The sequence below is a fragment of the Alnus glutinosa genome, chromosome 5, assembly GCF_958979055.1.
Source record: "Alnus glutinosa chromosome 5, dhAlnGlut1.1, whole genome shotgun sequence".
Classification (NCBI taxonomy): Eukaryota; Viridiplantae; Streptophyta; class Magnoliopsida; order Fagales; family Betulaceae; genus Alnus; species Alnus glutinosa.
In genome coordinates, this window is record NC_084890.1 from 19511086 (window position 1) to 19537430 (window position 26345).

General features: G+C 36.1%; 1 protein-coding gene and 1 long non-coding RNA gene across 2 annotated transcripts; both read right to left on the reverse strand.

The window, feature by feature from the left end:
* Positions 1 to 4779: 4779 nt before the first annotated feature.
* Positions 4780 to 14091, reverse strand: LOC133869827 (uncharacterized). Its single transcript, XR_009900553.1, has 4 exons — positions 13947 to 14091; positions 13805 to 13870; positions 13208 to 13264; positions 4780 to 5078 (listed from the first exon to the last, which is right to left on the reverse strand). It is a non-coding gene; the product is annotated as an uncharacterized LOC133869827 (long non-coding RNA).
* A 1610-nt stretch (positions 14092 to 15701) lies between these two features.
* Positions 15702 to 18770, reverse strand: LOC133869841 ((-)-germacrene D synthase-like). Its single transcript, XM_062306927.1, has 7 exons — positions 18636 to 18770; positions 18190 to 18469; positions 17643 to 18015; positions 17327 to 17545; positions 17061 to 17196; positions 16153 to 16401; positions 15702 to 16041 (listed from the first exon to the last, which is right to left on the reverse strand). The coding sequence occupies exons 1-7, from the start codon at positions 18768 to 18770 to the stop codon at positions 15748 to 15750; spliced, it is 1686 nt and encodes a 561-aa protein (XP_062162911.1). The 3' UTR covers positions 15702 to 15747.
* Between the last annotated feature and the right edge of the window lie 7575 nt (positions 18771 to 26345).

A 26345-nucleotide genomic window follows, 5' to 3' on the forward strand; every position in this document is an offset into this window, starting at 1 on the left:
GTCTTAGGAATAAAAGAAATAAAATAAGCGTTCAAACTTTTCTCAAAAACTTCTCTAGCATGAAACTCAGAAAAAACCTCCATAATGTCCAAGCGCACCACCTCCCAACAAGCTTGGAAAAAAGCCATAGTGAAACCATCCGGACCCGGCACTTTGTCGCCATTAAAAGCAAACACTACCTTTCTAACTTCCTCCTCCTCAAAGGCTCTCTCCAACCACCTTGCTTCTGACTCTAAAATGGCATCAAAGGAAAGATCATCCAACCGAGGCCTCCAACTGTGCTTCTCAGAGAAGAGATCTTGATAGAACTGAACCACATGCTCCCCTATCTCTGCCGGATTAGAAGAAATGGAATCTCCGATCAATAAGGAATCAATAGAGTTATACCTTCTGTTTGAATTGGCTATAGAATGAAAGAATTTTGTGCATTTATCTCCTTCTTTCAACCACGTCACCCTGGACTTTTGCCTCTAGTAGACCTCCTCCAACAGTGAGCATCTCTCTAACTCACTGACAACCTCCAAATTCTTTTGAATTTCCCCCTCAACCAAAGCCCTACTGCCTTCCACTGTATCAATCGCCTAAAGCTCCTCAAGAAGCTTTCTCTTGTTCCTCTCCACATTACCAAAGGCCTCTACATTCCACGTCTTCAAATTAGATTTGAGGGCCTTTAGTTTACATGCAAGCACAAAGCTAGGAGAGCCATGAAAAGAGAATGAGTCCCACCAATGTTTCACAACCCCACAAAACCATCCACCTTGAGCCACATATTCTCAAACTTGAACGGCCTAATTGTTTGTGAGATTAATTCCGGTCCTCCTTATCTGTCAAGGGTTGGACATTTTATTGAAAGCATTCACATGGAGAAGCAGGGTTTTCGATCTATTGTCTTTATCTATGCTCCTAGAGACTCAAATTCGGCTGCCCATATTCTAGCTAAGGAGGCAGCTTGTAATAAAGTAAATAATTGTTGGCTGGAGGATATTTCTAAGAGTATCTCTAGTATTGTTTTTAGGGAATCTGTTTTGTCCCAATATCCTATTTGAAATTGGGATCGCTTTCGCTGATTGATTAATGGAGATATAATTCTGTTCAACAAAAAAAGAAGAAGAGAAAGTATAACTTTCTTTGAAGCTTAAGAGAGTTACACCAAAGCAATATCTCTTCATTTACAGAAAGAGCAACGCCATAATCAATCACAGAGGTAAATGCGCAAGCTTTTCTCTCTTTTTAATTTTTTTCCTCTTTGATTTCCTTTTGATCTGATTTTTTCGCCGACCATTTTTCTTGTTACAGAACTACCGATTCTCATTTTTCTCTGATCGGGTCTACTCAGTTTCTCTCAACTCCTGAAAGCGATTCGTCAAGAACGACAATTGCTACGAATAGATTGACTTGAAGCTTGGGTCATTATAAGTTTTCCACAACTATAATCAACATGTTTTAATCAAACCAGCTACTAGAACCTAGAAAAGCCATAAATGTTGCTTTTTTATCATACCATTTGAAAAGGAGTGGTACAGTGCCGTCATCAAACACTAACATAAAGAGACCCAAACAGAGTTTATAGCAAACCCATTAAACTTTTGAATAGAAAAAAGAAATGAATTTGGAGATGAAGAGCGAATTTTGACAAAGATGAACAAGAAGAAGACAATGAGGTTGAAAAGAAGAAGATGGGGAGGTAAAATGTGAAAATTGATTACGTTGTTTGGACTGACAACAAAGAAATAGAAGACTGGAGAGTAATACTATTTAGTAAAATTACGTATATTGTTATACAATTAGATGATATGACAGTAAAAATTACATTATTTATCACGTTAGCCACTATGGCCTTATTTGGTTTACGGAATGAGTATTCATTCTATTGGGAAATGAAATAGTTATTAGAATTGAGTCATCTCTCTCGGTTTTCTCTCTAAGAAATACCAAGGGGTGAGTGTCCAGTCTCCTGCCGCTTTAGGCTGGGAGTGTATAGTTATTGGTTGATTTGTTTGTTTTTCCAAATACTGCACTCAAGTGAATCCTGTATGGAGGACTTGCTTGAAACACTATGTGGGAAAATGGCGTTGACAGAAGGGGAGAAAGTGGGCGTCACCATCACGGAGGACAAAACAACAAATCTACGTATGAAAAGTGGGAGGTGTCTCATTGGCAGGATTATGTCTGATCGAAGAATACAAAAAAGAGGCATTTCAAAACATGATGTCAAGGTTATGGAAGACAATGGGCAATGTCGGCTCCAAAGAACTAAACGACAATCTATGGCTAGTCGAATTCTCTACTGAGCTTGATAAGTGGCGAGTCATAGATGGTTGGCCTTGGCTATTTGATCGCAGCGTACTTGTACTCATAGAGGTGGATGAGAACATTCTACCAGCTCAAATGGACTTCACCCGCTCTCTGTATTGGGTGCAAGTACATGACATACCATTAATATGCATGAACCGGGCAGTGGGCTATAGAATTGGTGAAACACTGGGGAAGGTGGAAGAAGTCGATGTAATAGGCGATGGAGTTGGGTGGGGACGATGTCTCCGCATCAGGTCAACCTTGATTTGACACAACCACTGGAAAGGGTTCGGGCTCTTAAATTGAATGGGAAGTCAATTTGGGTCTCCTTCAAATACGAGAAGCTGCATCCATTCTATTACACCTATGGTTGTATTTACCATGCAACCAATAGCTGTAAAGGGAGAATTTCATTTGCGCTTAACAAAGAGGAGTCAATCAAACAATGGGGCATATGGCACATGGACCACTGAAAAGCGATCAGCCATCGAGTACCTCTCTAGCACCCCAAAATGCCCCCGCCGCTGAGGCCGGACAGGACAGCAGCTTGGAATGCCACATCAGAAGGACAAAATCGGATCCTCCAATCATAGAGAATCCTAGTTCAGGAACATCACTCAGTAAGGAAACTAATAGTGGCGGGAGTGATTCCAGGAGAGAAGATGGGAGAACGTAAGTCGGTTACAAATAGGAAAGAGTTAAGAAAGGAGGCGTTGCAAACAATACAGGCAGATCCTTTGGATAAAACAGCTAGACTCATTGGCTACTCGGGTTATCAAGGAGAAATATTATGCAGGGGGTGATTTTCTAACTTCCAATTTAGGGAGGAGACCCTCTTATGCTTGGAAAAGCATTTGGAATGCCAAGAACCTTCTCAAAGAGGGACTACTATGGAAGGTGGGAGATGGAACCCAAATACGAATTTGGGGGAATTTCGGCTACACAAACACATATGGAAGAAGCCCCAGTTCAACTACTGGATAGAGAGGCATTAGTCATAGAAATTATAAAGAAATAGGCGAATTGGTGGAATGTACCTCTGATTGAGAGCATATTCCCAGCAGAGGTTGCAGAGCAGATTTGCAACATAGCAATTAGCCCTTAGTTGATGAAGGATAAACTGATCTAGGCAACAACAACGAACGGGCGATTCACTGTCCGAAGTGCCTAGCACTTAGAAGTTGAACGCATGACACGGTACCAAGGCAGCAGCTCGACAAATCAGCATCCACTTTTGTGTGGAAAACGATATGGAAGCTAAAGATTCCCCTAGCGGTTCAACTGTTCATCTGGCGAGCATATAACGAGATCCTACCAACAAAGGAGAAACTTTATAGCTGGAAAATTGTCAGTGATCCCCTGTGCCCTATGTCTGCATTAAACTAGTGGGCATTCCCTATGATGGTGCAGGGCATCAACAATAGTATGGGCCGGTAGTAGTAGGAAGATCCAAAAATGCGCAATCCAAAGTGGGAAGTTTCTTACCATTTTCGCAGAGTTGAGTAGCTAGCTAGAGCTTGAAGATCCGGAATTAGTAGCCATGATAGCCCAACGACTATGGCTTCGACGTAATAAAGTAGTTTTTGGTGGAAGTATTCTTCCCCCCACCTGTTTGATAAATGGTTCCGTCGAAACCCTAGCATCTTACCGACAAGCCCAAGCACCAACATGAAGGCAGCAACAGGAAACCCCAGGAAGCAGCATCTGGTGGTCACCACCCCCCGTTGGTCACATCAAACTTAATTGGGATGCGGCAATTGATAGACGGAACAAATTGATGCGAATAGGGCTCATCGCTTGGGACCATGCAAGCCGTGTGAGAGTTTTGGCTTGTTCTTTCCATCCTTATATTTTTGATCCACCCACAGCTGAATCCTTTGCCGCCAGACACAGAGCATCGTTGTGTCGTGATTTAGGGTTCCAATCGATTGAGCTTGAGGGAGATGCACAAGAGATAGTCTCGGTGTTGCAGAAGGAAGATGATTTTCTGGGAAAATACGGAAGCCTCATCGCAGATGCTAGGAACATCCTCTCATCCTTTCAAGAATGGACTGTCACGCATATTCAGAGAGATGGGAATTGCACTGCCCACCACTTGGCCAGTTTGAAAACCCCTACCCTCCCCTCCCTTGTTTTTTTTTTTTTTTTTTTTTTTTTTTTTTTTTTTAATGATTGAAAAATAAAATTGATGTGATATAAAGTTGAAATAATTTATATTGAAAAGTAAAAAAAAAAAAAATGTATTGTAATGTGTTTTTTTATTTAAAAAGTAATAAAAAAGTGTTGATGTGATATAAAAAGTGAAAAAAGTTAAGAATGTTTTGAAGTTGATTTTGTTGAGAAAAGTAAAAGGAACGGGTGTGACGACCCTTTTTTTTTTTTTTTTTTTTGAAAACATACAAACGGATCTTCACAATGGCACGACTACATGTCGCTCAGCCAACATATGGCACATGCCCTATAACATGCATCTGATAATCAAAGTTACACCTAACAGCAGAATATAATAATCATGTGTAGCGGAAATATATCTAATACATAACAATTAATTACAATAAGAGCCACTTACAAGTCTATCTATTTAAGGTTTATAAAACATATTACACAATTACATACTAAAATACAAGCTCAACAAATACATATGCCACGTAGGACACGAGCCATAAATGAAATACCCAAAATATGGACTACCCATGAGTCCGTGACTTATGACTGTCGTGATGTGCTCCAATCATAACATCCCATACGCTAAGTGGTCGAGTCAATATCTATATCTGCAACACCTGCAACCAAAGTATAAATGTATATATAGTTGCAGGGGTTGCCGTATCCATATAGGTGGAATTATGAGCCCACCACCTTAGCATAAAGAAATATACTAAGACTTTAGAGGCATACTATTCACTGAGTTTTCGCAAAGAACCAACTTTTATTTTTTAGTCATGTGTACGCGATAACAGCCACCAATTTTATAAACTTTTGTTTAAAAACCCCCATAGCTGATATATCAAACACCGACTAATAGAAAACATTAAAGCATACTACGCAGCTAAGCTTATACGTAGAAGTTCCATTGTTGGAAACAACTACATATATCATCACCTACTATAATACTTTTGATGCAGTGAGACTTAGAAAACAATAGCATTTAAATCATGCAACCATCCGATAGAAATATACATAAGCTCTTTTCCATTGAGACTCTTATGCATACCAATATGTCTAGCAAAAATACTCATAACATAAAAACATTACTGATAAAAACAATGCTATACATGCTCATGCTAATCATTTTATGCCTTGGGAATCGGACCCAAATATAGTGCTTCAAGGGAATCTAACCCAAGTAAGCACTAGTACCTCAAGGGAATCTAACCCATGGTCGAAGACTTCAAGGGAATCTAACCCAACGAAGCACCTCGCGAGTACTTCAAGGGAATCGAACCCAAGTAAGTACTAGTACCTCAAGGGAATCTAACCCAAGTAGGCACCTCATGGGAATCTAACCCATGGTCGAGGATCTCAAGGGAATCTAACCCAAGTAAGTACCTCGTGAATACCTCAAGGGAATCTAACCCAAGTAGGCACCTCATGGTAATCTAACCCATGTATAATTTCCCGTGGGCTGTGAACCTCACTTTGATGCACGTTTAGCGTTCATATGCTTATGCCTCATGCCTTAAATCAATAAATTTCATTTCATGAATCATGTTTATAACACATGTTTTCTTTATAAAATATAAACAGTTCAACATGTCATTTCTTAAACAATTTGCATAACTTAAATCTCCCATTTTATACTCACTCTAAAATCATATTAATATTTCATTGCAATCACAGTTTTCAAAACTCACAACCATAACATACAGCGATTCCAATCATTTAAACTCCACATATCATATTCATACTTCAAAACATCATCATAATTTTAATATACTCAAAAGTACTAAAATCATTCAAAACAGTTCATAATCAACATATAGTTGGTTCAGGTTTGTAAAATAATATACATTTTGCAATTCATCATATATGAAAATAATACTTCTCAGTGAGTAGAATACTCACCTTGGCTGCATGGATGTTAAGTACTAGGTCTCCTAGACACCACCTTGCAATGCGTCACTGTGAAAATACACATTGCACATTGTTTGACTTTTCTAACATTAGACCGACATTTAGCTCTTAAATTACTTAAAAGCTAACCCTTAGAAAACCTATAATATTTTAAGGGTCCCAATTACACACCCATAACTCTAGACCCTACCTAAACTCAATTAATACTAACCCAAAGTATATACTTGGAGTTAGACATTTAAATCACCATCTAAAATAATTACCTATAACATCAAATATTAATCCTAAATTATATTCACTAATCTATAAATTATTTCTCACTAACATTCTCTCAATATCATTTACTCTAATATTATGTTCATAAATCTTTTTACATCAATTACTAACATATTAACATAATTTAGCTATCTAAATTTTAATCACTTAAAACTCCCAAATTAATTTAACCCATCAAATTAGTATTTCTAAAATTAACCCATAATTTATAAAACACTAACTTTAATCACAACAAATATTAATCTCACTAACATAAACACTAATATATTTAAAATAACACTAACCCATAAATTAGGGATTAAAGTAACTTACCTAAAAATTTACCCAAACAATATTTGGTGTTTTGAGAATCTTTACAAGCTCCAAATAACACAAAGCCTAAAAAAACACTATATCAAACTCATATTTTGTTAGATTTAATAAAAAATCTCAAAATATGAATTTAACTATTTACCTCAAAATGATAGGTAGTAACGTAGATCGGGCTTTCGTAAATCACGTTACCGAAGTCGGATTTGAGTTTGGACGGATAGATCTTCGTGGATCATGAATTTTGTAGGAAAACCCCAAAGAGAACAAGAGAATGCCTCTCTTCTTCTTCTTCTTTTTTTTTTTTTTTTTTTTTTTCTTTTTATTATTATTATTATTATTATTATTATTTTCTTTGAGAAGGGCCAGCCCTTCCATTATTCTTTTTCGTGAAGGGCCATCTGGCCTTTCACTTTTATAATTATTAGTTTTTTTTTCTATTTTTTTTTATTTTTATTTTTTGGCTTACTCCCTTTTTTTTTAAAATAATTCTTTAATTCATTCATTCTTTTCTTTATTTTATTTTATTCATTAATTTCATTTTCTATTTTATTTCTTTAGACTTTAAAAATATTCTTTTATATTTTTTTTTTTGCTACTATTTACAAGTCCATAGAATAACTTTGTTTTATTTTATCACGCTAAATAAACTTATTTTTATTTAATCCTGATAAACCCATTTTATAAACTTTGGTCTTTTAAAAATATTATCTTGCATTTTAAATACACCTAATTAAGTTTAATCAATTATTTACTCAAATTTTTACTTTAATTACTAAATAATTTTCTAGACATTACATCCCTCTCTCCTTATAAAAATTTCGTCCTCGAAAGTTAGACAGTAAATCGTTTTACATACATACGAGCATGCATTCTATATTAGAAACACTCATGCAAGTATGGGTTTTACATGGGGTACTTACGCGAAAGTTGTATGATATAGCAATCATACCGGCATTTATTTAGTAAAATGGGGGATCACTCCTGCATTTGACAGTCAAGCTCTCATGTGGCTTCTTCAACGTCGTGATTTCACCATAGAGTTCTCACTAATGAAATGAATTTGGTGTTTTCTTACAAACCATCACTCGCTTTGCAACCTTTCACATGTCAATTTCTATTGAATATGAAGAAGCACACCACAAGTAAAGGGTCACAAACACATTCGCAACGAACAAATACGAGAAAATGTCATAAATGAACGCTAAAATTAGGAGACATCATGACCAATTATGTGATGGACATACGTTTTGCACTAAGGACAACTCAATATATACAAAATTGAGCACACCCATGTTGCTCAAAGCGTTAGATGTTTTGCATTGGTGACACCTTGCATTTCATCAGTTTGAAACACAGATTTGCGGCGATGTTTATCCACTGTGAACGAGCACAATCTTCCCTAGAATCATGCACCACTTCAAAGCTCGCTTATCATTTCACACCAACTTCATGCCAAATGAAATGGCGTTCCATGTTCGTGTCCATATTATGTTAAGTGTGGTACTACATCAGTAGTCGTAAACTACCATGACTAGTAGTCACAACCAATGGCGAGTATTATAACCGACTTTATAAATTCTCACACACACAACTTAGGTGTATCTTCAAGTGTCTAAATAGATTTCTCGGATAAGTCGTCCGCTTGCGGAGGGTACACTGAGCTAGCATTTTGAATACACTTTAAGTCAATCTCGCCATCACGAGATTTTCCACATAGTGCTTTAGCTGTGACCGTGACTTAAGTTGCACGCCAGGACTTCTTGCCATCAAGATCTCCTAACACAACAAGCCATCAACGTTACCTCATGTCCCGTCTCTCAACACCGGAGTGCATCAAGACTAGGGTGTTAAGTGTGTGTTCCACATGTACAACACCATCAAGGCATTGTCCACAAAATAGTAGGACATCAACAATGGTTACCAACTCCGAACCATGAGGAGAACGATGTTACTCATGATATACAGTTGACAAGTAGCATATGCTATATCCTTGTTATTACACAAGGGTGTATCCCCAACTATTGTGATGTATCTGTGCAAGCCACATACCCAACAATCTCAACGGGTAGTTTAAGCACATGTGCGACTATGTATTCTTGTTCTCTCGTGTTGACTACGTGCCTATTTCCGTTCATTACATAAACCAAGAATGACACTTCCTTAATCAAAGCTCACCTCTCATGAGCTTGAAGAAGAATCTCTTTTACTAAATACTTCCAACACTGATACCAAGTGTCTTCCATGCTCGACCCGACAAGTTGAATAAACTAACGTGTCATCGGTACACTCAGCTACTCAGATGTCAAGGCACCCACAGAATGCTTGATTCATCAAGTCCATAAATACTAACGGTGTATTTGTCTATCCAAATGGCATCACCAAAACTCGTAATGGTCGTACCATATATGGATCGCTGACTTTGGCACATTTCCATTTTGCACCGTGTGTATGGTATCTCGAAAGAAAGTCAATCTCCGAGAATATTGAAGCCCCCGAGAGTTGACTGAACAAGTTGTCAGTTCTCAATAAGGAATATTCCTGATTGATTGTCACTCGGTTTAGTTCACGATAATCTATGCATCCTCGCATAGACTTACGACTAGAGTGGAAACATCTGCACTATCCTAATGTTCCCAACTTGGACTCGACATGAGCTTGGCTTAGGCATAAGCCAAACACAAGTGTATACTCTTGAACATTCATCATTGTCGAACGTTGGAGAGAGATAGCGGAATAACTCGCAAACGAGACCCGCAAAGTTCGGACTCTCAACTATGAGGTAAGAATACATCTACCCACTCGTGATTGTCTACGTTCACTTCTAATCTTTGATCATCAATCCATTCCAAATTAACACCAAAGCCTTAACGAGTTAACATCGTAGTTTAACATGGTAAGCTTTATTGTTTAGCATGATGAACACCGAAATCCTATATGCATGACATTAAAACTTAACACATTATATGTTGAAGCTAAATATGCCAACATTGGAACTCTATATGCATAACACTGCTACCTTCGCTGGTAAAGTCTTTTCTCTTCCACCAATCGAACAATTGTCCACACATTTCCTGCAAGTGAATGCATCACAACAAGAGTGGCCACGCAAGTGTTCTAATCTAAAAGTTCGATGCTCAATTTGTATAACTCATACATGCAAATGAGACATGGGTGGACCACTTAACATTCCAACTAAATGAGTTAGCTCATCATGTCAAACACAAGCTAACAATGTCATTACCAATACATTGCTAAGGCAACGACCTCTATGTTTACTGTGGACAAATGCGTCACCAATAGAAATGGTCACCACGTTTGATTTTAAAGGTTCATAATGAGACATACGAATGGATAAGACTCAGATAAGCCAAATGCACACCATGCTACAGTATAAAGGTATAATGCTTGTGGCAGCATCGACAGCATTTGCAGCGGTTGGACAGACTTCCGCATTGGTCGGTGTAAGTAGGCACACCATACATGAGCAAACTATCTCGGCTGGTAGTGGCCCTCTAAAGGTGCTTGACTTTGGCGACAACAAGTTGGTGACCTCTCAAGGTATTTACAATGTGCCTTAGATCTACGACATATAACCGAGCGTAGCTCCCACACTTTACACTAGGTAACGCTAGATCTTGTTTGAGTCAAAGTGGCTAACGAGGGACATAACTTTACGAGGTGGCCAAGTTTACCACATCGAAAGCATTCCCGTGATTCTATACGACACATACGCCAAAGTGTAGCTTCCCACTATTGCTACACCGCATGACACTGAAGTGGCTCGCAAAGGCATCCTCTTCTCCAAGGAACTTAGAGCCACAACCAATAGGTTGCTTCTTTGGCGGTGAGGAAGCTTGAGTTCCCAATGACATTGACCATTTTCTACTCAAATGATTCGTGGTCGAAGGTTCGGCAATGAGGGATGCCTAAAACCACTACTAATGAACAATTTCCCCGACAGAGAGGGAGGAGGAGGTAGAGGCGCCTAAAATCACTTCCACCTCAATCACTCACTGAGGAATCCTCTTCCTCATTGCGTATCGATATTGCTTGTCTAGACGGCATGGCTTGTCTGTACAATGAAATGCCACATAGACAATGCTGGATAAAGAAGATTACATGCATCACAATACCCATGCAATGCACCTAAGAAGCTTATTCTAAACCGTTCCCCGTCTAAGCGATATACTCTATACAATCACATTGAAGTTAAACTACAATGTGAAAGTGAGAGGTAAACTAACTATACGTAAATCAAAAGATATGCATCACAAAATCCATGTAATGCATATGGAGTATTATACTTTAATTTTCTATCTTGGTTGAAGCTTTTAAAATTTCCTACGGCTCTTTTGTTATTATTAGACTCTGACACAACCCTAAGTTTCCGCTTTCCGCTTTTCTAACAAACCCTTGGACTAACTGCTCTGATACCATAAGCTGTGACAACACGTTTTTTTTTTTTTTAAAAAAAAAAAAAAAAAAAAAAAAATACAAACGGATCTTCACAGTGGCACGACTACATGTCGCTCAGCCAACATATGGCACATGCCCCATAACATGCACCTGATAATCAGAGTTACACCTAACAGCGGAATATAATAATCAATGTGCAGCGAAAATATATCTAATACATAACAGTTAATTACAACAAGAGCCATTTACAAGTCTATCTATTTAAGGTTTATAAAACATATTACACAATTACATACTAAAATACAGGCTCAACAAATACATATGCCACGTAGAACACGAGCCATAAATGAAATACCCAAAATATGGACTACCCATGAGTCCGTGACTTATGATTGTCGCGATGTGCTCCAATCATAACATCCCATACGCTAAGTGGACGAGTCAATATCTATATCCGCAAAACCTGCAACCAAAGTATAAATGTCTGTATGGTTGCGGGGGATGCCGCATCTATACAGGTGGAATTATGAGTCCACCGCCTTAGCATAAATAAATACACTAAGACCTCAGAGGTATACTATTCACAGAGTTTTAGCAAAGAACCAACTTTTATTTTTTAGTCATGCGTACGCGATAACAGCCACCAATTTTATAAACTTTTGTTTGAAAACCCCTATAGCTAATATAGCAAACACCGACTGATAGAAAACATTTAAAGCATACTACGCAGGTGAGCTTATATGTAGAAGTTCCATTGTTGGAAACAACTACATACATCTTCACCTACTATAATACTTTTGATGCAGTGAAACTTAGAAAACAATAGCATTTAAATCATGCAACCATCCGATAGAAATATATATAAGCTCTTTTCCATTGAGACTCTTATGCATACCAATACGTCTAGCAAAACTACTCATAACATAAAAACATTACTCATAAAAACAATGCTATACATGCTCATGCTAATCGTTTTATGCCTTGGGAATCGAACCCAAGTATAGTGCTTCAAGGAAATCTAACCCAAGTAAGCACTAGTACCTCAAGGGAATCTAACCCAAGTAGGCACCTCATGGGAATCTAACCCAAGTAAGCACTAGTACCTCAAAGGAATCTAACCCAAGTAGGCACCTCATGGGAATCTAACCCATGGTCGAGGACTTCAAGGGACTCTAACCCAACTAAGCACCTCATGAGTAATTCAAGGGAATCGAACCCAAGTAAGTACTAGTACCTCAAGGGAATCTAACCCAAGTAGGCACCTCATGGGAATCTAACTCATGGTCGAGGACCTCAAGAGAATTTAACTCAAGTAAGTACCTCGTGAATACCTCAAGGGAATCTAACCCAAGTAGGCACCTCATGGGAATCTTACCCATGTATAATTTCCCGTGGGTTGTGAACCTCACTTCGATGCACGTTTAGCGTTCATATGCTTATGCCTCATGCCTTAAATCAATAAATTTCATTTCATGAATCATTTTTATAACACATGTTTTCTTTATAAAATATAAACAGTTCAACATGTCATTTCTTAAACAATTTGCAACTTAAATCTCCCATTTTATACTCACTCTAAAATCATATTAATATTCCATTGCAATCATAGTTTTCAAAACTCCCAACCATAACATACAGCGACTCCATTCATTTAAACTCCACATATCATATTCATACTTCAAAGTATCATCATAATTTCAATATACTTAAAAGTACTCAAATCATCCAAAACAGTTCATAATTAACATATAGTTGGTTCAGGTTTGTAAAATAATATACATTTTGCAATTCATCATATATGAAAATAATACTTCTCAGTGAGTAGAATACTCACCTTGGCTGCGTGGATATTAAGCACTAGGTCTCCTATACACCACCTTGCAATGCGTCACTGTGACAATACACATCGCACATTATTTGACTTTTCTATCATTAGACCGACATTTAGCTCTTAAATTACTTAAAAGCTAACCCTTAGAAAACCCATAATATTTTATGGGTCCCAATTACACACCCATAAATCTAGACCCTACCTAAACTCAATTAATACTAACCCAAAGTATTTACTTGGGGTTAGACATTAAAATCACCATCTAAAATAATTACCTATAATATCAAATATTAATCCTAAATTATATTCACTAATCTATAAATTATTTCTCACTAACATTCTCTCAATATCATTTACTCTAATATTATGGTCATAAATCTTTTTACATCAATTACTAACATATTAACATAATTTAGCTATCTAAATTTTAATCACTTAAAACTCCCAAATTAATTTAACCCATCAGATTAGTATTTCTAAAATTAACCCATAATTTATAAAACACTAACTTTAATCACAACAAATATTAATCTCACTAACATAAACACTAATATATTTAAAATAACACTAACCCATAAATTAGGGATTAAAGTAACTTACCTAAAAATTTACCCAAATAATATTTGGTGTTTTGAGAATCTTTACAAGCTCCAAATAACACAAAGCCTAAAAAAATACTATATCAAACTCATATTTTGTTAGATTTAACCAAAAATCTCAAAATATGAATTTAACTATTTACCTCAAAATGATAGGTAGAAACGTAGATCGGGCTTTCGTAGATCACGTTACCGAAGTTGGATTTGAGTTTGGATGGATAGATCTTCGTGGATCATGAATTTTGTAGGAAAACCCCAAAGAGAACAAGAGAGAGAGAGGCATTTTGCCTTTTATTATTATTATTATTATTATTATTTTTACTGAGATAAGGCGCAAGCTCCTTATCATCCTTTTCTTCTTCTTTTTTATTTTTTATTATTTTTTTTTTCTTTGGGAAGGGCCTGATGGCCCTTCCATTATTCTTTTTCGTGAAGGGCCATCTGGCCCTTCACTTTTATAATTATTATTATTTTTTTCTATTTTTTTTATTTTATTTTGACTTTTTGACTTACACCCTTTTTTTAAAATAATTCTTTAATTCATTAATTCTTTTCTTTATTTTATTTTATTCATTAATTTCATTTTCTATTTTATTTCTTTAGACTTTAAAAATATTCTTTTATATTTTTTTTTTGCTACTATTTACAAGTCCATAGAATAACTTTGTTTTATTTTATCACGCTAAATAAACTTATTTTTATTTAATCATCATAAACCCATTTTATAAACTTTTGTCTTTTAAAAATATTATTTTGCATTTTAAATACACCTAATTAAGTTTAATCAATTATTTACTCAAATTTATACTTTAATTACTAAATAATTTTTCGGACATTACAAGGGGAGAGGAGGGGAAAGTGGTTTTCAAACGGGGCCAATGTCACAATGTCTCAACCACGTGTGATTGGAATTTTATCTGAATTCTATATCGGAGATTGTATTTATGGAACAACAGTGTTTAAAGTGATTAATAAAAATTATGACTTTTTTTTTGAAAAAAAATAAACAAATAAATGCCGCTGATTTTGTAGATTTAGTGGTGCCTTTAATTTGCAAAAGCGCTGCTATTTGAACAACAATTAATAGCGTTCATTTAAAAAAATAGTGGTGGTAATTGTAAAATGCTACTAATTGTTTCAATTAACGACGGTTTTTTGCGACGGCAAGCAGCTAGAAAAAAAAATATAAAAATAAAAATAAAAATAATAATAATTTTCTCTAATTTTTTATATTGGTATTATTTTTCCGGCCAGAATACTGAAACCATGAATTTTCCTTCCTCATTTTTGGATTTGTATTTCAAAATGAAATATAAAGTTAACAAAGTAAATCACTTTCTAAGAACAATTGGGTATTTAATAATTTTTCAGTCGCATTCCTATTGAATGAGTGGTAAAAAGTACAAATCACATTTATGCATTCTCTACGCATGCAGTATGAGTAATATATATATATATATATATTTATGAAAAAGTTTTCTTTGATTTAGAATTTGAGAAACACGAATTGAAGATTAGTTTCTTATTATTTAATCGACATCTTGTATTTCCTAACAAATTAAGGCATATGGTTTAACCAATTTAATTTTGAAGTCTTAAAAGACAAAGAACAACCATTAATTTTTGTATAGTATAAATAAGTAAAATAATTTAACACAAAATTGAAATCTAAAAGAAAGTAATTGAAATAATCCGGTCTACAACCTAGATCACTTTATTGATTTATTAATTTGAGTTTCAATTGCAATTACATAACGTCTTTAAGAAAATAAAAAAGAAAAAATTATTCATTTTCAAGTGCCCCCAATACCATTTAGTGGAATACGTGTGGAGCTTTACTAACTTAATAGATTCATTCTACAATAAAATAGAGGCATATTTTCTTTATTCTTGTAGGAATGTAACCATTTCAAATCTTGATCTGTTGCAAATGATGATCCATGCTCATAAGGGCACAGGCTCAACAAGCAAAGAAGCCACAAAATCTTCGAGAACAATCCCAGCATTTGTGTAACCATCTTCGTCCTTGTATATGACATCAATCACACGTGCAAGGTTGAGAATTGGCATCACAAGGGGCATAGGAACAGTGGTTGGGTAAAGGCACTCTTCGTTTATATCCTTCCATGCATCTGTAACTTGTGTCCGTAATTCTTCGATTGCTTCTTCTTCTTTGGCACCATGTTGTATCATATAACATTCAACAGCTGAGGCAACATGCCATCTTTTTTGCTCAAACTAAATGTATTGAATTATTATGTTAGAAGGGCATCACATCTTTGGAATATTGAAGAAAAAAAATAAGCTTTTACAAATTACAATAATTATTATACAGAAATAAAATAATACCTTGTGTGACACTATGTCATCCATAAGTCTAGCAATCACTGATGAAGCCTTGATTACTTTAGGGTCATTGACCAACCACTCAAATGAATTTTTTGTAACGATATCTCCCATTCTAACCAAGGATGTGGTTGCTAACAGCGGGTAACCAGAGGAAATTGTGGCAATCTGCATATATTCATGGACCGTTGGTATGTATTTTTGATGTAACCATTTGGCTTCTTGAAAGTAAGCTCTAACTTGATTTTTCATCTGAGACAAAAAGTAACTTATGATCAGATTCACAAAATTTACGACAATCTCAACGTTTTCCTTTTTCTTTTATCCCTCAAATGCTTGAAGTTAATTTTCGCATTAGGCTTATGACATAATTGATTCTTGTGGTTTAGGTTTGTACCAAATGGATCATTGCGGTACAAAAATGATCTTATAGCTCATTATGCTAATTAAAGTTTTTATACCAAATTTATCAGTTCATTTAATTCTGTTATACTTCCGTCTTTTTTTTTTCTTTTTTTTTTTATTTTATGTAACTCTTATAAATTACAATTCGACGCACAAATAAAAACAAAAAACATTTTTTTTAAAAAAAAATAAAAATAAAAAATATAAGTAAAAAGAAAAGATGGGTTTTATACTTATATCTTGCGAGGGGCGGCTTCCGGTCCCTCATGGAGTGGCCAGCCATAGTATTGCCTCTCCTCACATTGCTCACAAGGGATTGACAAACCGGTCCTCTTTGAGGGGTGTGGGACAACCTCTCTTTTTCTTTAAAAATTCGGATAATAAATATGTAATTTTAAAAGAATACGTTCAGAAAAATAGGTGGAATTGGAAGAAGGATCAACAATTCACACAAAAGACTTATTACATGCAAGGAGTTTGAAGAATATATATATATATACTCTTACTGCTGCTCTTGCATATTTAATGCGGTATGATCTTCCTTCGCCTATTTTTTGATCAATTTCACTGTAAATGTCTAGGAGTGCCAGGTAACACGCTTTCATGTACTCCGTAAGTTGATCTATAGCACCAATATCCCACCTATAAAGTGGGCAAATTCTATGAATTGACCTTTCCAATTAATGTAACCATTGAAGAATAAAGAAATGGTAATAATTTTTGTGAATTTAACCAAAAAAAAGCTGAAATGAGAAAGTGTGTCGATTTCAACCTCTCAATTGCTTGAGTAAAGAGCTCAAGTTCTTCAAGTGTGCCATGCACATCATATATGTCATCAATAAGGGAGGTCATGACAATAACTTTGGTTAGTATCCTCCTAGAAAGGAAACAATCAGCCTCGAAGCACACTCCCAATATCCAGAAGTAGCACTCAACTATTCTGTCTCTGATAAACGGAAGCTGACTTGTAAAGTTTAAGTCTTTCCACCACCTATAAACATAATCTCATAGAGTCATATATATCGTCAACCTACAATCATGGAAAAGCGTAATCGCACTTGCAACTGTCACATTGCTTGATAACTAACCTTGTAATCTCGGAAAGGTCTTTTTGGTGCAATTTCTGTAATATGTTGAAATCTAACTTTGCGAAGGTAAGAAGGATTTTATTATGTGAACCTTCTTTTTGGTAGATAGAAAAGTAATGCCTTGCCTCTAACCTTGGTAGTCCTTTGTGGATAGGCTGCTTTAAGGCATGACTTACTTCTGTTGCAAGAGGAGGGCTTAAGTGGGGTGCTACAGCCTCAAGATGGGTAGTAGTGAAGACAAGTGCTTCATCTAGTATATCTTCCCCATGCACTCTAAGATGTGCGGCTTCATACAAGCTTAACATTCCTCGCGCATCATTGATAAGTGACTCCTTGAACTTCCCTTTGCTGTCTGTGAACTTGGCAAATTTGTCTGCGTCACCATGCAATAAGATGAAATGATTCACTTGGAGGACAACTTAAAGATGCATGGTGTGACTAGTTCACGTTTGAATGTGAAACCCCTTGTACATTTTTCTTAAAAACTAATGTTTATGTAGATTAAGGTTCCCTATACCGAAATTGAAGAAGTATTCTAAAAACGTACTACATGAAATGTAATAACCCTGTTGTCTAAGTAGTCGAAACTGGAGATCAATAGTGTAAAGGTCATCATTATTTTCATGATCATTAAGGTCATGAAGAGTCTTGTGCGAATGCTGCAAAATTTCTTGAATCTCATTTTCAAAGTGGTAAGACACGCCTAAGCGTTGAACTGCATCGATCAAGTTTAGTTTTTGTGAAGGATTTTCACTCGGAGTGATTAGCATCGTCCTCACTTTTTCCTTCAATTCCTGAACTTGTTGCTTTATTTTCTCATCAGTTTCCTTTAACGAGCAAATTGAAGAATAAAAATTATTATATGAAATAGGGAAAGCTTAAAGTTACTAAAAAGTACAAAATAAATTTCAAGTTTAAACATGTTGGCAACTTGGCATGCATGATCAAACACACACACGTACAATCAAGGAGACAATATATAATGAAGTTTACCAAGAACTGATCGAAAGCATATATAAGGAAATGGTCACCCAAAATGCTAGGACAAAAATTTGCTGAGCGACGATTAGTTTCTGGCATAGCATTTTGGGATGGTTCAGCTACTACTGCTGAAACTTGAAAAGACATTTTCTTTTATCAGTAATATTTGAAGTAGACACTAAGCCACCTTATATATGCTAGATCTGCTTTGAGGGGGCTAGTACAAGAGAAATGGGTTACATTCTTCCTACTTACTATTTATACTACAAAGAGGCTTTTTATTTTATTTTATTTTTTATTTTTTATTTTTTATATTTCACTCTCCCTTTCCTTCTAACTCTCTCTCCTTACTTCTTTCACACTTTTTTTTTTTTAATTTTTTATACAAAATAATATTTTAATGTAAGTAAAGAGTAAAATAAAAAATTTGTTGGAAAGAATATAAAAAAAAAAAAAAAAAAAAGCAAAAATAAATAATTATACTTTTTCAATAACTATTTTGATTATTATCGTTAAAAATGCTCAAAAAGAGAATTGATTCCCCTTAAGAAAAAAAGAAAAAAAAGAAAAAGAAAAAGAAAAAAAAAAGTGAATTGATTTGTATTCGCGTGCAAGAAGTCTTCCAAAGTCGGTTGGTAGTCTTTAATTTTCATTGCTTCTCCGACACCTGACGATTCTTTTAATTATTTCACTGTCTGAAGGACAGACATAGATGTGCATATGTGATGAAATATTAATTTCTTTCTTTTTCATTGTTGTAGGAAACCGGTCCTACAAGTAATCAAATAATCACATTAATTAATAATCAAAAGGTGTCAATGACACCTTTAATTTACGTTGTTCTGTATTATTACACGGGGTTTTCCTGTTGTAACAGGATGGTGATTATGATATTAATTAGGAATTTAATTATTACGTTACTGAAGTGAAGCTGGGTTCACACTTGACAGTCCATCTACCCAGAACATAGGGCCCCGTGCATGTAACGTTTTGTTTTAAGCAGTGCAACTGGGATAATATTGATGGCTCACCAACTCACAACTGTGTATCAACTATTTAATGCGTCGAACAATTAGATGAGAGTATTGCATTAGATTTTAATGGTATCAAATGTTTAGAGTATTGTACATACTATAATGAATTGAGACATGATAGATTCACATGCAAATTTACAAAAGACAAATGGATACCTACATTTATGGGTAATGATTATAATCTATATGATGGTTATTATAATAATGATTAAAAGGAAGCAGATTCAGTAATATATAATGAAAGTGAAAAAATATGGAACAGAAGCATGAATGAAAATATGGAGTAGGGGTATGAAGGAATATGATGAATTGAAGCAAGAGTAGGAGCTTAGAAGAGCATGTGTATGAAAGGGCATGATAGGGGAAAGTGAAAAACAACTTGGACGTGGACAAAGCTGCAGATGTTGAACCAGCATTACATACAATGTCAAGTTAGCTTAGGCACTAGTCCAATTATTTTATTTCTGGAACTTGTACTTGTCTACTTATTTTTTTATTTCCTTGTACTTAGTTCACACCTCTGTATATATGGAATAGAGGACCGGATCCTCAAGAGTTTCTTTGAGCCAAATATATTTCTGTTTCCTTTTATTATATTATGGAATCAGAGCCCTACAACAGACAAACGTCTATTTCCTCTTATTTATCTTCCTCTTCTTTTTTTCATCAGTCATTGCCCCCCCCCCCCCCCCTTTTCCTTTAACGTCTTCTTCTCTTCCTTCAACTATGTCTACTGCTACCCTTCGTTCTACCACTTACCCAAAACCCACCTAGTTCGTCTATTCCTCAATCTCTTCAAAACCTTACTCAACTCTTCCTTCTGAAAAACTCACACGTGACAATTACCCTACCTGCATGGTGCACCATCATTGTCCCTTTCTTAGAAGGACAAAACCTCTATATTTATTTATTTATGCATGACTTCATCTTAAAAGGCAATGTTAGATGAATCTTATTAATCAAATTGAAGAGCAATGGGCATCGATGACCAACAATATTCCAACAAGATTTTAATTTTATATGTTGAGAAATGCTATTTTTTCATATTCCGTATATTTTTCATACAATTTTTATTTATTTATTTATTTATGTTATTTTTTTCAAATCAACAATTGAATATGCGCAAGACTCACGTCCAGCAAGTTTCTTATAAGTTTTACCAAGATACAAATTTAACATCTTAAAATTAGACGATTAAAAAGATACTAAAATCAAACATCAGTTTATAATCAGTAAATAGATAAAAAAAAAAAAAAAAAAAAAAAAAACAAAAAAAAAAAAGAAAAAAAGAAAAATCAATAATTATCCTACTAACTTACAAAAAATAAAAATAATATTTGTCCTAGTTTGTTACGTGGCATTGGAAATCATTGACCCCACAAGTGGGACCACTGGGTTTGAATTGACCTTTTTACCATTGGTTCGAGTCTTTTTTTTTTCTTCTAATGGAAGTTGCTTCGAGTCTTTGGGACCCATCTTAATCCGGCCCAACTGACAAAACTATAAGCCAAGGGTAGAAAGGTCAAGTCAAACATAATGTAAACAATTTCATTGAATGGAAAATGCTTAGAATAATTATATAAACTGACATTCACCGGCTCAGAAAAAAAAAAAAAAAAAAAAAAACCCGATTATTTAACTGACAAATTGAAATTTAAATACCCAAAAAGCCGTTAATTAACACAAGAAGAAGGATAATTAAATTCTTCATATTAATGGCATGTCATGTACTTGCACCCAAAAGTGAGAGCGGGTGAAGTAGATTTGAGCCGGTGGAATGTTCTCGTCCACTTCTTTTTTCTTTTCTTATTTTCTTCTTCTTTTTTTTTTTTTTTTTTTTTTTTTGTGGGGGATAACCTCATCCACTTCTTTGTTAGTATTTTATATTGGCTACATTTTAGATGACAAAAACACTTTATGTAATGGTTACATATTAACAGGATAATCAGTTCTTATTCAGAGTCTTCAATTATTCGGACAGTGTTCATTTCACAACATGTGACTAATCACAAGCTTGAAGAAGATGTACATGAAGATTTCTTGCAAAATTCAAGCCAAATCAACTGGTTCCTATGCAACCGTCTGGACAAGCCTTTAAATGCGTCCGGACGCCTCGCAGTAGCTAGCAGATTATGTTGAAGACGTACGGACAACAGAGCAACATCGTTCGGACGCTAGGTCAATCATTATTCTACACTAAGTTGGATTTCAGAAGTCGACACTGTTAGGGAAGTCTCTGCAAGTCATTCGAACGACGTGGCAACACATCTGGACGCTGTCCAGCATTTAAGAATATTCCAGTGTTCCGTTCGAATGTAGAAAGGAGTTATAGCGAAGACCGTCCGAACGCTCAGCCAAGCCTTCCGGACGGTTTTCGGCGATTGCCTTAAAGAAACAACACAATTCTATCCTTATCAGGTCCACGTCCGGAAGGCTTCGCCGAGCATCCTGACGGTCTTCGCTATAACTCCTTTCTACGTTCGAACGGAACATTGGAATATTCTGAAATGCTGGACAGCGTCCAGACGTGTTGCCACGTCGTCTGGACAACTTGCAGAGACTTCTCTAACAGTGTCGACTTTTGAAATCCAACTCAGTGTAAAATAATGATTGACCTAGTGTCTAGACGGTGTTGCTCTGTTGTCCGGACGTCGTTGCTCTGTTGTCCGAATGTCTTCAACATAATCTGCTAGACACTGCGAGGCGTCCATCTGCTAGACACTGCGGGGCGTTCGGACGCCTTCAAAGGCTCGTCTAGACGGTTGCATAGGAATTGGTTGATTTGGCTTGGATTTTGCAAGAAATCTTCATGTACATCTTCTAAAAGCTTGTGATCAGTCACATGTTTTGAAATGAACACTGTCCGAATAATTGAAGGCTTTGAATAAGAATTGATCATCCTGTTAATATGCAACCATTACATAAAGTGTTTTTGTCATCCAGAATGCAGCCAATATAAAATACTAACAAACTCCCCATTTGGCCATTCTAATGCAAAAAATACTTGACCGGTTTGGAAATACATTCCCGGTCTAAAAGCCAAAAAATACTTCCCCTTTTTGTCATATAAGGACAAAGGGTAAACAGAGTATTAAAAAGCCATAAGTATGTAAAAATGTCACAACTACATAAAATTGTTATTAAAATACAATAAATGATAAAAATAAAATAAAAAATCAGTCTTCATCATCAGACTGGGGGTGATGATATTGCAGGCACTCCCTGATGTCAATCTGACACTTCAACATGCTCTCCAATAAGATTAACTTCACGCTGGAGAGTTCCCACGGATGACATAAGCTGAGTAAATGTAGCTTCTATATCAAAGGAAGGAGGCACAGCTTGTGATGATGATGCAGCTGCTGTGAGGGGAAATGGTGGAGGCTGAGGAACACCGCCTTGAGCCTCATGCCGCAATTGCGCATTAGACTTCATGAGGGTTTGAATGCCAAAAGGATCTGGAATCCGTGATCTGGGCTCAGAGTTTGAAATATCTGTCACGACTTGAAGGTAGATTTGAGTGATCAAACACCCAAAAGACAGACTCGTGTTCTTCTCATTACGAACCTGGAGCATAGTGTGCAAGATGTGCTTGCACAAGCAAAAAGGAGTCCACATCACAATGGCATAGAGAGGGGTGGCCTTCTTGAGAGTAAGTTCACTCCGACGAGCTTGAGGCCAAAGGTTGGTTACAACAACCTTTGCTAAGAACCGGTGCATAGGAGCAAAAGCACCGATATTGATTTGTGGATGTGACTTGTCCTCTCTTTGTGGTCTCGTGCCAAAGAAATCATCTAGAAAGTCAATGCTAGGAGCCTTATCACCAGGAGGGAAAGGAACTCCTGAGACTGGTAGAACAGGGACCTCGATTATAGCACTGATAAGCTGAGGGTCAATCAGAATCGTTTGTCCTCTGACCATAGTCTGTATGATTAGTCCTCTGTCATTCCTAGATGATGATCATGTTGCCATAGAATTCCTGCACCGGTCTGGGAAAGGTGGGGCAGGCACAGTTGTACAGGTACTCCCATTGGTTCTCCAGAAGCATCTGATCAATGGGGAGTAGTACTGGATCCCTCATATCGGTGCGTAGGAGATTCCGCTTCGATAGGACCTGCTGCGATTGCATGCGGTGACGCCTGTCAGCAATAGATTCTTCAGTTCTTTGCCTGACTCGAGGAGGAGAGTCGTGTGAAGACATATTTTCTGGGCTAAAAAAAAAATCATAGAGAAATCCATGAAAACATTAATTTCTGTTAGTCCAAAAAAAAAAAATTGGGCATTATGACGGCTGTAAAATGGACTATCCCAAAAATTACAACTACAAAAAACTCAACCCAAACAATATCAAGATACCACAATTTAGAAAACGACAATATCACAACCCAACAACAGAGAATATGAGCATAAAAATCACATTTTTAAACCACATAGACGCAAAAATAATTGATCCCTTAGAAATAACTATTATAAGCATAAAACTGATAAGAAAACAGTAAAAAGGGAAAAAATCATACCTGGGGAGGAGAGAAATCGTAAAAAGGACACATGCACGTGAGAAATACACATAAAAATCATAGGGAAAATGCACAAGATGACAAAAAGAACAAGGAAAAGTAGAAGAGTGTTGTGCGGCGCTAGGGGAAATAGATTTAGCTCTACAGGGTTCACCGTCCGGATGGAACTTAAGTGACGTCCGGACGTAGTACCACGTAAGAGATCACAAAAACACGCTCGTCTGAACACGAAGAAGAAATGTCCGGACGAAGTAACCTTACCATCCGGACAACCAAAAACATCGTCTGAACGCTTCACACAAAAAAAAATAAATAAAAAATAAGAGATGAAAAATAGCAGAAAAATATTTCCCAAATAATTTCCAGAACACGCATGTATAAAAAAGCTGATATCCCTGTTCAATTTACATTAAAAAAATACCGAGATATAATTGAGAGTTAATAGTCAATAAGCACAAAAATTTCTCTGCAGAAAGACATTTTTCAATAGTAAACTTAACTCAAGCAATGCGTGTGTGTGTGAAGACTTTCTCAATAAGGTATGAAGTTCACTGATATGACATAAATCACCCGAATTTTCTAAAGAAGAGAGAAAATCAATGTTAGATCAGTCAAAAGTCAAACCTTATTTTACTAGAGCCTCGACACCATCATCTGATACACTCCACCTAAGCTGTAACACTTTTTTCTTTTACATCGTCCTTTAGTGACCGTCTATTTCCACAATGATTTGGTCACTAACTGTTTCTATAGGGACAAGTTCAAGAACAAATTTATAGCACAGAAGCAGTGGATTTTTTTATTTATCCATATTTATTCAGTTTTGAATGCTTTTTAACACTTTGTGCTGCAACCTAGAAAGAATGCCATAATTTATGGGTTCTAGGTTCAACTAGCGAATTGGTCATTTTGACCATCTTAACAAAAAAAATATATATATATCTCTCAATAGAATTTCCAGAAGTTAAAAGTCAAAGAAAAAAATGTACCTTAGGGGAGCCTTGGATAGTGCATAATGTCATCGCATGAGAAAAGCAACTATCTAGTATGGATGCAACTGGAAAACTTTGCAGATATCAAGAAAAAACTCTCAGTTATATAAAGGCAAAAGTAATTAATGCATCAAACATTGAGACATAAGTTAAACATACATAAGATATCTGAAAGCTATATAATGGAACGACAAAACTCTGCATCCTTTATCCCCCTTTTTTTTATTTAAAAAAAAAAAAACATGCTTCATAATAAAGAGGATAGTATAGTACACGCATGTAAGGTAAAAGCAAACCAGACTTCAGGGAGAGAGGTTTGACAATAACAAGATAGAAAAGCAGCCACTCGACGTGCTTTTTCTATCATCCCTATTTAATACCTGCAAAATTTCCTCAAGATAAACAAGAGGGAATATAGGGATAGAAAAGATGGTTCCATAACAACATGCGGTCTGATATGCCCTGGCTCGCCACAGTGATGGCATGTAGGAGGCTTTCTTCTGATAGGAAACTTGGCTAGAGGCTGAGGGATGACTGGTACCTCCCCATCCATAACAGTGTTTTCCTTATCCATGCTTGAGGGTGGAGACTCGGGAAAAACAGGCTTCACAAAAATAGTCTGGGAGGTAGAAGGAATATCAGAAGTAGAGGGAGGAACATTCCCGAGTCCGGTCTTGTCGGTTGGGTACTTCTGAATGGAGAGCATGTGAATAATTTCTCGTATGAGACTCTCTCAAGTTGCAATTGTGTCTCCAGAAGCTTCTCTTCTAAATCATTGATCTTTATTAGCATAGCGGTCTTCTTAGTCCTGAGGTTGTTTAGCTCTAGTACCTGCTGCTTGTATTTCTCCCTTAGCTTTAAGATTTCTACATATTGAATTTGATAGGCTGACTGCATACCTTCTTCTTCACTATTCTCAGAGTAGTAGGTTTGAGAATCCTCCTTTTTCTTCATGTGGGACCATGAAGGCCAGAAATTTTCTTCCTCAGGAGTTTCGTCTTCCTTCTCAGACTCATCATTGAGAGTAGCATTAAAAGCTTTCCATTTTAGTTTCTTCAGATTTGCACATTCAGTTCTAATGTGCCCGAAGCCTGAACATTCGAAGCATTGGGGACCCTTCGGATCTTTCTTCTCTACTTCTTCTGACTCAGCTGTGTGGGGAGCCTTTCTTAGTCTGTC